At 43.0% G+C, this 13,256-nt stretch overlaps 1 protein-coding gene across 1 annotated transcript; it reads right to left on the reverse strand.

Annotated features, from left to right (window-relative positions):
* Positions 1–4,379: 4,379 nt before the first annotated feature.
* Positions 4,380–13,225, reverse strand: LOC119653841 (coatomer subunit delta). The gene is made up of 9 exons (XM_038058887.1): positions 13,054–13,225; positions 12,951–12,990; positions 12,673–12,896; positions 6,032–6,429; positions 5,718–5,891; positions 5,307–5,620; positions 5,130–5,241; positions 4,898–5,063; positions 4,380–4,830 (listed from the first exon to the last, which is right to left on the reverse strand). The coding sequence occupies exons 1-9, from the start codon at positions 13,054–13,056 to the stop codon at positions 4,702–4,704; spliced, it is 1,560 nt and encodes a 519-aa protein (XP_037914815.1). The 5' UTR covers positions 13,057–13,225; the 3' UTR covers positions 4,380–4,701.
* Positions 13,226–13,256: the final 31 nt, after the last annotated feature.

The raw sequence follows: 13,256 nt of genomic DNA on the forward strand, positions 1-13,256 counted from the left end.
TATCAATAATTCGGGATACTGCCCAAAAAGAATATCAATATTCCTTCGATTTAGGCAGCTACTCGCCTCACTGATACTCCTGGCCATCCCGAAGATTTCTCTCTCTGCCTGCCTTTGTATGTGCAGATGGAGAGGGGTTAATCCCAGAAGGACCTCTAGGGATGCCGTTGGGCATGTCCTCATTGCCCCAATGATACACACATAAGCCAGTCTTTGGAGTTTGTGTAACTCGCTGGCTTGTATGCTGAGTTCAGTTCTTTCTGCCCAGATTACCGCCCCATAGGTAATCATTGGCCTTACTATTGCAGTGTACATCTAAAGTAGTATCGTCGGACTGCAACCCCATTTTATTCCTGCTATGGAGCTACAAGTCATCAGAGCCCTCTTAGCTTTTCGACATGCGCTTTCCAGAGTAATTTTTGATCTAGCGTAATTCCCCAATATTTGACTTTTTTTTCTCGTTTCACTTCAATTTCATGTAACCTTATGGCTCTCAAGTGATCAAGCTTAGGATTCCTAGTGGATGGTACTATGGTGGTTTTGGCTGGATTTAACCGCAAACCCACCTTTCTACACCAGGCACTAGTAACCCTTAGTCCAGTTTATATTCTTTCAGATAGAGCATCCTCATATTTGCCCCTACAAATTAAAACACTGTCGTCCGCGTAAGCCTAGACCTGCATTCCAGTATTTGTTAGCACGTCCATGAGTTGGTCCACTACCATGCTCCACATAAGCGGCGATAGTACCCCGGCCTGTGGACAAGCTTGAATAGTATTCATGACAATAGAATTCGTACCTGTCGGTACTTCTATATGCCTATTCTCTAGCAGTTCTGTATTTGGAAAGAGAGACAAGTAAAATTGGACTGAAGATAAACACAAAAAAAAAACAGAATTCTCAAGCTGAAGAGTCATCCCCATCTCCCTATCTGTATAAATAAAAATAAAACTAGGTAGCTTGCTCCTACTACAATATATCATTCTTCATTCAGTTGCAGCAGTTCACGGAATGTGTTTTTTGTTTTGTTCTAAAAATTTCTGTGTTTAGTTGTTTGTGTTTGTAATCCAATGTCTGATTGAACAATCCAGGGAGTCGCGTATTAATTAATGTCGATGCACTACATGGGCAGCACCTTTTACCAAAACATAAAAAAGTAAATTATCCATTTATAACTGCTGATTTAAATTGACAACCGCTATTTTGTATATTTAGCACCCACAATGTTCCGATCTCACAACGAAAAACGGATTCAAAAATAGAGGTCGGTGTGTCCGTCTCCACTTTGTACGTCCGAGATACCAAAATCTACTGGCGTTTCCAAACTGAAAGAGATACCCAAATCGTTACTTATGATGAACATCTCATAAGAAGGGGCCTTCTAGTGCTAATCGGCAAAATCCTTCTTCCAGATGAAATTATATATGGCTGCTGTTCACCCCTTGGATATAGCGCGTCAACCAGATCCACGCGCATCGCACCCGGTCCGCTGAAATGCGCTTTAATTCCCACCCATGACTTCTCGAGACATCCCAATCCTCCGTCAGCAATGGATTTCCGCCCCTCCCACTTCTGCCTTCCGATCAGGTCGCTCACGAGTAACTGATCTGTGCACCGGCCAAGTTCTTTGTTCGAGATAGTATTAGGCCAGCGTACTCCGGTGATACGTCGCAAATAGATGTTCACGAAGGCTTGGAGCTTTTATATGATAATGGAGATCACTTTTCATGGACTACTCTTATATAGCAACCAAGAAAATACATTAGCACAGAACAGTCTGAACTTAGTTTTGTGATAACTGCATTTCGAGAACTGCTACTGTCGGCGGAAACCACGCTTCCTAGATATACAAATTGATCGGCAACTTCGATATTCTGTCCATTAATGCAGATAGGGAGAGTGCGATAATCCGTCAGACTGAAAACCTTTGTTTTGTTGGTGTTTATCTTCAATCCAACTCTACTTGCCATTTGGTCAATATCCATGATCCCGTTAAAGAGCAAACAGATGTCATAAGCGTTAGCTAGTGTTAAGGAAGGATGTCATCGTCCTCTTAAATTCCTTCACGCCCTCCGGACAAGGCAGCATGAAGAACGTCACCGATAGCAAAGAGAAACAAAATCGGTGGCAAATTACAATCCTAGTGGACTTCACTTTGGATCTCAAATTCCTCTGAAATTTTACCTTGAGGTAGCAAGTGACATTTTACTCCTCCTGCGTAGAGCATGCCAGATACACCCCCTGTTCACGCTGTCGAAACCTTACTCGAAATCAATGAGTAGATGAAGCGAAGATCTAAACTTCACGCAGGGTGTTGATGTGCTCAACGCAGGAGGATCTCTAGTGGAAACCCGCCTGCTCTCTTTCGATCAAGCTTTCGAGATGTTTTTTAATGCGAACCAGGATTTTTTTAGCTATTATCTTTGCGACAGTATAGATCACGCAGATAGCAACCATTTCATCCACAAAAGGCGGAACTTCGCCGGGTGCGACACAGTTAAAAACCGCGGTGAAGTGTTCCTTTCACCTCTTCAGCTGCTCATCGTCGTGGATGAAGAGTCAAACATTAAGGTCGTTCACAGGACTATAAAAAGATCTGCGACCGCATGCAGGTTCTTTCGGGATGCAGCATCTTTTGCTTCCCTGATCAGCTTAATAACAAATTCCACGCCCCTACGCTGAACTTCCCGAAATTTCGCACGGGATCGGAGTTAGAGGAGGCAACCATCACTTACAGCGGTCAGCCTTTAATTCCTCCCGTTCATCGATCCGCTTCCATGACAACCAAATCGTAAGACGCCCCTTTAGGAAGTGGCCGACGACCTGTGTAGTACCCGAGAGAAGAGCATTTTTGATGGCGAGTCAATGCCCATTGATATTCTCAGACGGGTTACTCAGTAAATCTACCGTACGATAATTAAGATAGCTCTTCTACTGTTGAGCGACAGCTGGATCTTACAGGTGGCCGATGCTGAACTTGGAGAATGACAGTTCCAACCCTGAGAGAAGTGTCGGTAGGAACACACAAGCGAAGATAAGCGACCATCAGTTGTTGATCCCTTTCGAGGATGATGTTAGCGCCTCTCTTGCTACGCAAATCCAGGAGACAACTCTTAAATCTTCTGCTGATCGCGAAGTGGTCAATCTGATCAGTCGCACGGTGTCGGTCGGTTGCAAAAACTGCCGAAATCCATAAATTTTGCCTGGCCGATGTCCTCAATGGGTTCCTATGCGTGCTAACCCTAGGTCTCCAAATTAAATACGCATTCTCGTGCAGTGCTGTCAGACTCCGTGAATGCGCATGCTGGACAATTAAGTCCCATAACCGTAGTAACATCGTAGACGAAGTAACTCTGGAACTCTGAGCGTTTTCCGGGACAGTGTAGAATACCAGCAATGTGTTGCAACGTTTATGTCACATTATTCTTTACTGACGGATCAAAGATAACCTGTGAAGTCAATGTGGTGGTATCCTCGGATATACATAATATAGCTTAATTGTACGGCCTACCAAGAGTGTATTTCAAACGTGTATTCGACGACTAGAGCATGATTCGAACCCCAAGCGTAACAGTCATGCTGACCGACAACCAAACAGCTGTATTCAGTGGCGGGTGGAACAACGCAGAGGCATGAAATTTGCAACCGTTTGCGTTGAAAACGGAGAACACATTAAGCAGCTAAGAATCGACATATAGCAATTAAGGAAAGAATCATGAGTGCATATTGCCTAAATTAGGACCACCTTGTACCCTCACCCGGCCAAAAAGGAAATATTCTGTAATCCATTCTACAAATGCTCACAAAAGTCTTCGATAATTTTTGAAAATAATCAAATTCTTGCTCGCTGATCAATGTTCTCTTTGCATCCAGCCTGAAATATCACATAAACCCTATCTGGATGCACTTAGTTCTCATGATCGGTTTCCACGAAATAAGGGGTTATTTTCGCAGGAAAATAAGCAGCAATGATCGCTGCTCATACTCTAAACGTAATAGATATCTAAGTTTTGCATTTACCCTCACGCTTCGAAGATAAAAAAGCATGGCATACCTATATGATCATAAAGACAGCTCTCTCTTGTTGAATTTCTCGTAAAAAGTAGGAAATTCATGAACGCCAAAGGTCCAACTCTCTCAAATCTCATTGTCAAGATGGCCGGAGAAGGCATCAAGGAATTTCACCTGAAGATACCAACCCAATCAATATCATGGTTCGAAAACTATCGCCACACTGATTATTAAAAATAAAGAGATTCTTGTTCAAACAGGTGATTAGAAAGCCTTAAGACGCTCAAATGTCCAAGTCTATGAGGACTACCACGTATGATCCTGAAACAAAGTGCTGAAAAACAAAGAACGAAAAGAAAAGGCGAATCTATGGCGCGTTTGGCATTTATGCCTTCCATTTAATTTATTTGCATAAAATAATCATCTTGCATACAGCATGTAACACACTGTCCAGTTTGAGGTCTTCAATACTATATTTCTAGAAAAGAACAAGAACAAAATGGTGGACCCTAGGATCTAAGTATGATACATAGGTTTAAAAATACTCAAGATTTTGCAGAGAAACATATTCAACTATTTCTATCATCTTTCATCGCACACTCGCCGCTCTTTCGTGCTCCCTCGAAAAGGTAATTGCTAATCGTATGATTGTATATATAAAATTTAAATTCCGTAATTATCCCTAATCATTTAAACAATTTCATATTTATCAACAAACAGGAATGTCTCCGAGGAGTATTTAACCGGGGTCTCATCATCCACAGTGACAATATCGTGGGCTCGTAGATCGGCATATGATGTTTTCGACGCGAAGCTGACCTGGAGGGAAGGGGTAAATGTCAGAAACAGAAAATCCTATTTGAGATAAGTAATTTTATTAAAGTACCTGTAGCGGGAAGAAATCTCCAGGTATCGATGATGCCACACTGAACTCAAGTGATCCTGCTTTGTTGGAAGCGTCAATGATTGGCAAATTCCATTGGAGCAAATGCCTTCGTGAGTCGTAGTTGTAAGTTCCATCGCATTCACCGACAGCTGGTTGTACGCCCATGCTGTGTTGGGGGTTTAGTTTAATTTAGAAATTCATTTGAGTTGTACTGCCACAGAGAGATACTTACGGTAACGGAATCGCTATGCAAACATCCTGCAATTCAAGCCTAGTGTGTTCCAATTCGTATTCAATGTTGACATCGCAGCCACCGTCTCCATTCTCGGAGGGCCAACAATTTACTGGAAATAAGCAAACAGTGATCAAGCCTCTATCATTCATTAACGAGCTTTAGTTATTGACTTACTGGTCAGTGGAATAGCTGACTCATCCTGTGTCTGATAACGCCACTTCAGCACACCGACATCCGTGTTGAGTGGAAACGGTTTAGCCGGATTTTTCAATCCAATTAAACCTTTCGTCTTAAACAACTCCTTGTCAACGTTTGGATGCGTTTGAAGTTGAATGCCCCGTTGGTCTGCATTCTCCAATTTCACTTTAATACGACCGAATTTCTCGTCTGAGATTCGAAGTGTTAGAAGGCCTGAAAGCTCGAAGGTTTGCAGCCCACCATCACGTCCAAGACGAACGACCAGTTTGTCTTCAAGCTTCAAGTGTACACTGTAGAAATACGAAAGTTAAATTTTTCGATAATTCATAAAACCAGGATAAAGACCAGATGCTCCGATAGGAGTTTGAGAATGGTTCCCTCAGTTACCTTTCAGTATGAATATCAGAAGCAATTTTCGGGCGAGCTACAGCAGCCGCCGCGGTTGAGGCTGGTGTCAACGTTGAAATTTTTTCCCCTTCACTCTTCAATTGGTCAACAAATGAGTCGACGTCCTTCGATTTTCCGCCCAGTTTCAAAGCGTTGCGTGGTTGTGATGGTTTTCTAGGAGAAACATAGTCATAAATTAAGTCCTCTCAATTTATAACCAATGCCCAACGTAAAGATTATAGAACCCATTTCATATTGGTAAAGACAAAGATATTCCCTTACATATAAACACAAAACAACCAAAATGTACTCACTGCAGTTTTATGCTTGGCTTAATCTCAATATTTTCAATTGATGGTGCACTGATATTGGATCCACCTCCAATACCGCCACTCGACCCAAATCCATCTGAAGAGAAGCCACCGTGTCCACCACGGCCGATGTTTCCACCTCGTTTGGCCGATTCCATTCTTTGCCTCTGCAACTCCTTCGCTTTTTCGCGCATCTTCTGTTTGGCTTCGCGTTCCTGTGTTTGCCGTACAGCTTGGTATACTTTCTCTTCGTGCGAATCCATTTCAACAAATGTTTTGATCTGGGCCAAGTTGACACTTTCGCGATAGCCCAAAGCAACGATTTCATCGAAGGCGAAAATAAGATTGAATGCATTGTCGAGAATTTCCTTTTCCTCAAGAGAGTGGCAGTATTCGGGGATCTGGAATGAATTGAGGATTTGTAGGTCGGAAGTCAAATAAACATGTTCAAGTCTACTTTAGAGGAAATGAACCCCATTAAAAACTTTCTTGGATATGGTTGGTAAAGTGGGAATTAAACATGGCTACTAACTGAATGCCAGAAAGTAGATAGAAGAAAATTTAATCGCTGTTTTCAATCCAATTTCCCTTCCCTTGCTCGAGATTATCTCATAGGACAATATTCCCAGCAGACGTGTTGCTCGCATCTGGTTATCGAAGATCCGCATGAAGAAGGACAAGTTCGTCCCAATCCTGTGCCTTAAAAACGCTAGGTTCCTCATAGACCGATAGGTGGTGATTAAAGAGTTCTCCTCCGTTTTGACTCCGCATAAATAGGGAATGATTGGAGGCACTGAAAATACGGACTACACAAAGATCAAAGTGTTTCACTCTGGGAAACCGTCCCGGTCAATACCACCAACGAACTGTTGAAGGTGATGTTAATCGAAGATCTGACTGAGAAATACGATCCCGGTATACATGCAGATCATATTGAGGATAGCAGCAGAACCATCAAAGAGCTCCAAAGGAAATATTACAATTTATTCCATAGCGCAAGAGACAATAATCTGGACAGGCATAGGGCATGTACCTTCGCAAGCAAGGTCCTACACCCGTTTTTATGTCCGAACCTGAGTTCCAGCAAACTGTCAAACTGGAGCGCATGTAAATCTCCTCAGCCGACCGGTCAGTACCACCGGAAGAATTGCAACATCTGACATCTATCACTACATCGAGAAAGCCAACCTGTTAATACACTGCGATGCCAATGCAGGGCATATATTATTAACACAAACCTATCGGTACGTTGCCGCTGTTACACCCCGATCCCCAAGTCTTATATATCACCCTACTTACAATGAGATTTTCATGGTAACTAGATAATTTTCAGTTTGAATTTCGCTGGAGAGGCTTCCAACCCTTTTAGAAATCGCAGGACGAGTAACTCGCGGAAGTTGAGCCAGGTTATATTTACCAGTACCCCAATTGAAACATCTGCACGACAACCAACTAGAGTGAAAAGTAAGTGCTTTGAAGAAGCCATTCGAAATCGCATTTAAGGTCTCGTGCTCGGCAAAATACAGCAAAAAGACATTGACGTGGTGAAACAAAGATCTGCCCAATCTCAGAAAGCTTATCAGGAGAGTCTTCAATATTTACTTTAGGCCTAAACATCTGCAAGGACTACCTGAAGAATTATATGTTTACCATCAAGTAGCGGAACTGGCTGAAGTATTGTCAAAACATCGAAAGTATTAGTAATACTGCGAGGTTCAGTAAAATCCTCGTAGAGATTTATCAGAGATTTATTTCGTTCAGACATGTACCGTACTTCTGGAGGTTTTTATACCAAAAGCAAGCAGATGATTCCATGAAGAACTTTCATAAAACCAGCCTCATCTCTTTCGTGTGCCAGACGCTAGTGCGGGCCCTAGACATACACTTAAAGACGATCAAGAGGTATTTAGCAGCCTTCTTGGATATATCTCTCTTTGCTAAAAACTAAATTAGTCCAGTCTGATCTGGCAAGTAGCCACTTGACCAGAGCTATGAGTAGAGGGACGCCTCTAAGTGACAAGAGAAGACTTCCCTCCACAATCCTGGTTGATAGTGATGAATGAAATTCTACTGACAGTGGAATGAAGCGGAGTGATGTTGGTGTTAGGCATGTTCTCCTCCGTTATGAGCGAGATTGTGGAGGGTGCTTGGGAATAGGTTCACCTTTGGGCTGCAAGATGCGGACTCAGCATAAATCCAACTAAAATGGAGCTGATACTATTTACTATCAAGGTCTTAAGTTAAATTGGAGACTAACTTTAGAACTGAGTAATAAGAAAGCCTATGAAACCCTCGACGCCTGCGACAAGGCCTTTGTGACCAAATGAGGCCTCCAGCCGAGAATGTTACTTAAGATTTACACAGCCATGGTTCCCCCATGTAACGTATGTTTCTATTGTGAGGTGTCTGAGCAGGAAACACAATGGGAGCAAGTTTAATAGGACCCAAAAATACCGCATGTGTTATTGAAGTTCTTTATATACTTCTAAACCTCCTTCCCCTGGTCGTCCATATTAAATATTTATCGTGCAGTGCTGTCAGACTCCGCGTGTTTGGATGTTGAACAGAAAAACTGTAGAACGATAGTAACATTCTAGATGAAGTATCAGGAGGACTCTTGGAATTCCCAACGAATTACGCCAAACTTAAACCAAGCTTTAAGACTCGGACTGTGGACTGTGGGCTTTCTAACTATGGAAGAATGAAAGACAGACGATGCATTGCGAGGTTATGGGACAGTATCCTTTAACGACGGATCAAAGACGGTCTGTGGAGTCGGAGTGGGAGTATTATCGGATCGGGCGACATTCTCAAAGCCACAAATTTCAGTTATATAGTAATATAAAGGAAATAAGCAAATTGACAAAGTGGCCAGGCGGGGCTCCGCTCTGGACGGTCTCTTGGTGTGCACAATCGGCGTCTGGTTGAGAGTGGAATCACACTACTTAACAGTTGATCTGGACCTCCTACAACAAAACACAATCACGAGAATTTTTGGCCCACACGCGTACGCGACTGTTTGTACGGGGCCCAAGTCACATTTCGAAGTTGCGGAGAGGAGGGAGAAACCCTCGGATACCTCCTTTACGACTGCCCAACTAAAGCCAAGCTGCGGTCACTAGGTAAACAATTCTTTGGCAACCTCAAAGAGATCTCTGGTTCTAGAGCGAAGGGGTAATTCGTCTCGAACAGTTCGGGCTGCCTCTTAAGATCTGAGCGGACTAGATTGTGCCCCATTTAGTCCTTCTGACAGCAATTACGCTTTAAACAGTTTGTGGCATCAAAACTACACGCCATAACGCTATTGGGCTCTTCGCCTACCCTTATATATGGCACATTGTCCAAGCACAGAGCCTGCGTTAGCTTCCCTTATGAGTTGCATCCGCAACCGCTCACAAAGTGAAAGAGCTTCGACCCCTCTCCCACATCGTACGGTCAACACCAACCGCTTACATAATTTAGTTGTCATTCGACGGTGTAGAACTATCTTCCTCATCTTGCAAAGCTCGTCTGAGAATATTGATGAACATTGGGCTGCCGTTGAAAATGATCTTTTCTTAGGCGTTGCTTACTTCGTGGAACATGCTCCGCAGAGGCGTCACAAAACCTGGTTGACTGCGGGATCTTGGAAGCCGACCGATGAACGCAAGGGGCTGAAGGCTCAATTGATTACTGTTAGTTGCCGCAAGCGTTATGCGCTCCAGCTCCGATGCCGTGACAAATCTCGAGAAGTGAAGCCTGGTGTAAGCCGTGACAAAAGGAAATTCACTATTGCGCTTCTCAGGGAAGCAGAAGCTGTCCAAATAATAATAGAACCGTGTTTCACGTCGTGAAAAAAAATTCTTTTAAGGTCTTGTCAAGGACGTTAACGATCGGCTTTTCATTAACGGTGATAAACGTGTCGTCGGGCTATTCTGGCCTGAGACAATTTTTAATGAAGAACTTCGTCGACATACAAGCCCGATATCCGTGGACATGTTGATCAGAAAGTTGAGGTGATAATGAATTGGTCGCACATTGAAAAAGGACGGCAACTCCGTTGCGGGCCTAACGTCAAACGCTGACTCTGATATCATCATTGTGGCAAGCCAATCTGCTAGCCTTCTCATTACTAGCGATGTTCGACTGCGCTGGCACCCATGTCAGGAATTCTCTGTTCAGTCGACCAAGATGCAGGAGCAATTGATGGGAGGTCCACACCAACCGACTTGATATGGTGCTGATGATGCTACTCTACTATCGGAACAGATTCGAACGGTGCGATACCGGCCCTTTTCTGACAAACATCCTGCTGCCAGCACGCGCAATGCTGACCACATTGCCTCCTAGTGTACCGTTACGGTCTTGAATGAAGTGCTAACACACTTCAAGGCCCTGATTCAACATGGATTGTTGCGCCAACGATTATTATTATTATTATCCTGCTGCCAATAAAATGGCATATATTTCCACTTGGAATATGGTCGTCATTTTTCCAAAATGTGGGGCTAGTTCCATAGTCGGGACTTCCAAAAACACTTATAAGCCTGATTTGCCTTCCATAGCTAATCGATCGGTGAACATTATTAAATCTATAATCTCCAAAGACCTGTTTTCTTCGTGATTACAACAAAGTATGACTTCTTCTATTAGCAAGGTTCAGCTTCCGCCACCAGATGATGCATGCATACATCAAAATGAATTTTATTATGAATCCGTTCATTCAAGGAATGGTGAAAATTTCCAGACATTACCTTACGTAGTGCTACAGTACTAGAACAATTTATAGGGTTTCTAATGTTGTTCTTGTATATCTTGCTTTCAAGTTACCTCGAAATCGAAATGACTGTATGACTGTATCAGCCTTATTTTCACCCCTGATAGTGCGAATGTTCGGATAAAAATCCTTTTGTATCATCGTCACTCTAACTCATTGATTGCTGTTCTGCGCATTTGACGGCCGTTGAAATAAAGGAAAGTCCGCGGCTACCCACCGACCATTCAATGGTGCCGATTCTCCGGTATAAAAAAACGAAATTACTACTTTACTACGAATTACTACGACGAACAGATGACGGAAATGTTTCGTACAAATATCAACGGAGATATTTCCTGAGCTCTCGAGATATTCGAAGTATAAGTGGTACAGAAGCCGAGGAGCAATCGAATGAATCAAGCGGCAGCATCTGACGGCATTGTAGCTGAGGCCTGGAATTCTATATCCTGGCTTAGTGAGTTTTTGAATCGTTTCAATGTGGAAGGCAAACGACAAACAACAAACTACGTACATGGTTGTCATTAACTTCTATGTTCGATACATCCCCTCAACCTACCCACCATCGTTATCGCGTTTTAAAGCCTCTAGTGCTCTCGGGCTTTTCGTCTTGACTGTTTTCTCAAGATAGAATATTCCACTGCATGGTATAGCCAGACATATAGTACAATGTACGACTTATCCACTGCCACTTCCGTCGTCCACACATTAACCCTAAATGATCCGCAGACCCGGAGCATTTTAAATTTCCATGTTATCAAAGCAGGATCATAACTCCCTCTCCCTCTCAAATTCCCATGATTTTTTAATGAGTTAAAGTAGCCCTATCGCAAAATTGCAGGAAGGGTCGCGGGAAAGTAAGTACAGTGGCGAAGGTTTGTCCTTATTTTCATTCATTTTATCTACGAGATGTTGAACTTCACCTGAAATTATTCAATTGTAGTGAAAAGCTCCTTCCATCTTCACTATCGCAGACCATATCTGAAGCCACTATTAGCCACAGTAATCTGTCCTGAACTGAACCGTCTAAGTACAACAGAATTGGTGCACTTAGTGTATACCGAGCTGCGAAATGAAAATCCTTCGATTATGCGACTTTGATTAAAAAGCGCTTCACAACTGGCGTCCTTACGATTGACCATCAACGAGTGCCACACTCTATAGATCCTATTATAGTGCGACTGCCAAAGGCAATGAATACCGTCTCACAATTATGGAGGAGAAAATGTTACTCTGGATCAGCGCCATGATCACGTCCACAGTCTTAGACGTCGTACCGGGTCAAGTTTTTAATAGCTAGAAGTGACGGACCTGACTGGAAAAGATCGCAGCTACTGAAAGAAATAAAGGCTGGTGACGACAGAATATTGAAAACGTCGTACAATTCGAGTTAGCGTTGTGACTATCAGCAATGCACTCAGAGCTGTAGAGGGGAAATCCAGTTTGGGATGAATATTAAGCGAAAAATCCTGTCTCCCTTAGGCCTTGATGTATCCGATCCAAGCAGAGTATTCTTGCTGCATCTTTAAATGTGGTTATTAAAGAAATTCATATGTTCCAACCGTCGCCGATGGAAGTTCCACACAATCTAATACAACAATGAACTAACTGTCGCCGATTGACTGCCTACGTATTATTCCTATCACCCTCCCTACGTTCAGATGCAACCCCAGCTCATTGTTGGGGGTGAAGAAGGTTTTTTTGTTAAAATTGTTACTTCTGGTGTATAGGGAATGCTGTAAATATTCCCAAGCGACACATTACAAAATCAAACCGGAAGCATCGTTACGTGTAATGCAACACAAGTTCCCTCCCATTTCTATCGCTATCAGTTCTCACAGCACCAACTTCCGGGCTCCATTCAAATCATAGGAATTGAGATCTCGCTTACCACTTTCGAGAACAGCCTCAACGTCTCCAAATCCTCAAGGATGTTACTCGCTTTGGTGGTAATCAGGAGCATGTACAATTTCTCCAAGGGTTGATAGACGTATCGCACGGAGTCCGTCTCGACGAATGTGTGCTGCTTCCCGGTCGTCATCAGTTTTGGGAAGGCGGCGAGCAGTCCCTCGATGCGGACTTTCGTCATCTCAACGAATTGTCGCGATATTATCACTGCAACGAACATGGGTTAGACCACGAAAAGATCAGGAACAGAACATTTCTCACCTTTTCCACTTTTTGTACACACAGCGGCCGCTATCAAAACCTGCAATGAACACGGAACCCATCAACGAGATTTATTCAACAGCGTTTAGGCCAATTTACTCACCATTTTCAGGCTGGATTTCTATGGCAGATTGTAGAGGAACAGTCAAAGTGTTTTGCGGAAAGTCAAATTATAAATCTAATTGGAGACAGCGAGAAGTAATCGAAATTAAATATGAAATGTCGCCGACAAAACACACAATTTCTCGCTGACGTGTTCGGTGTGACAAAAAGTTGGAACGTCAAATCTGGCGAGATGTCATGCGT

Source organism: Hermetia illucens, chromosome 4, assembly GCF_905115235.1.
Source record: "Hermetia illucens chromosome 4, iHerIll2.2.curated.20191125, whole genome shotgun sequence".
NCBI lineage: Eukaryota > Metazoa > Arthropoda > Insecta > Diptera > Stratiomyidae > Hermetia > Hermetia illucens.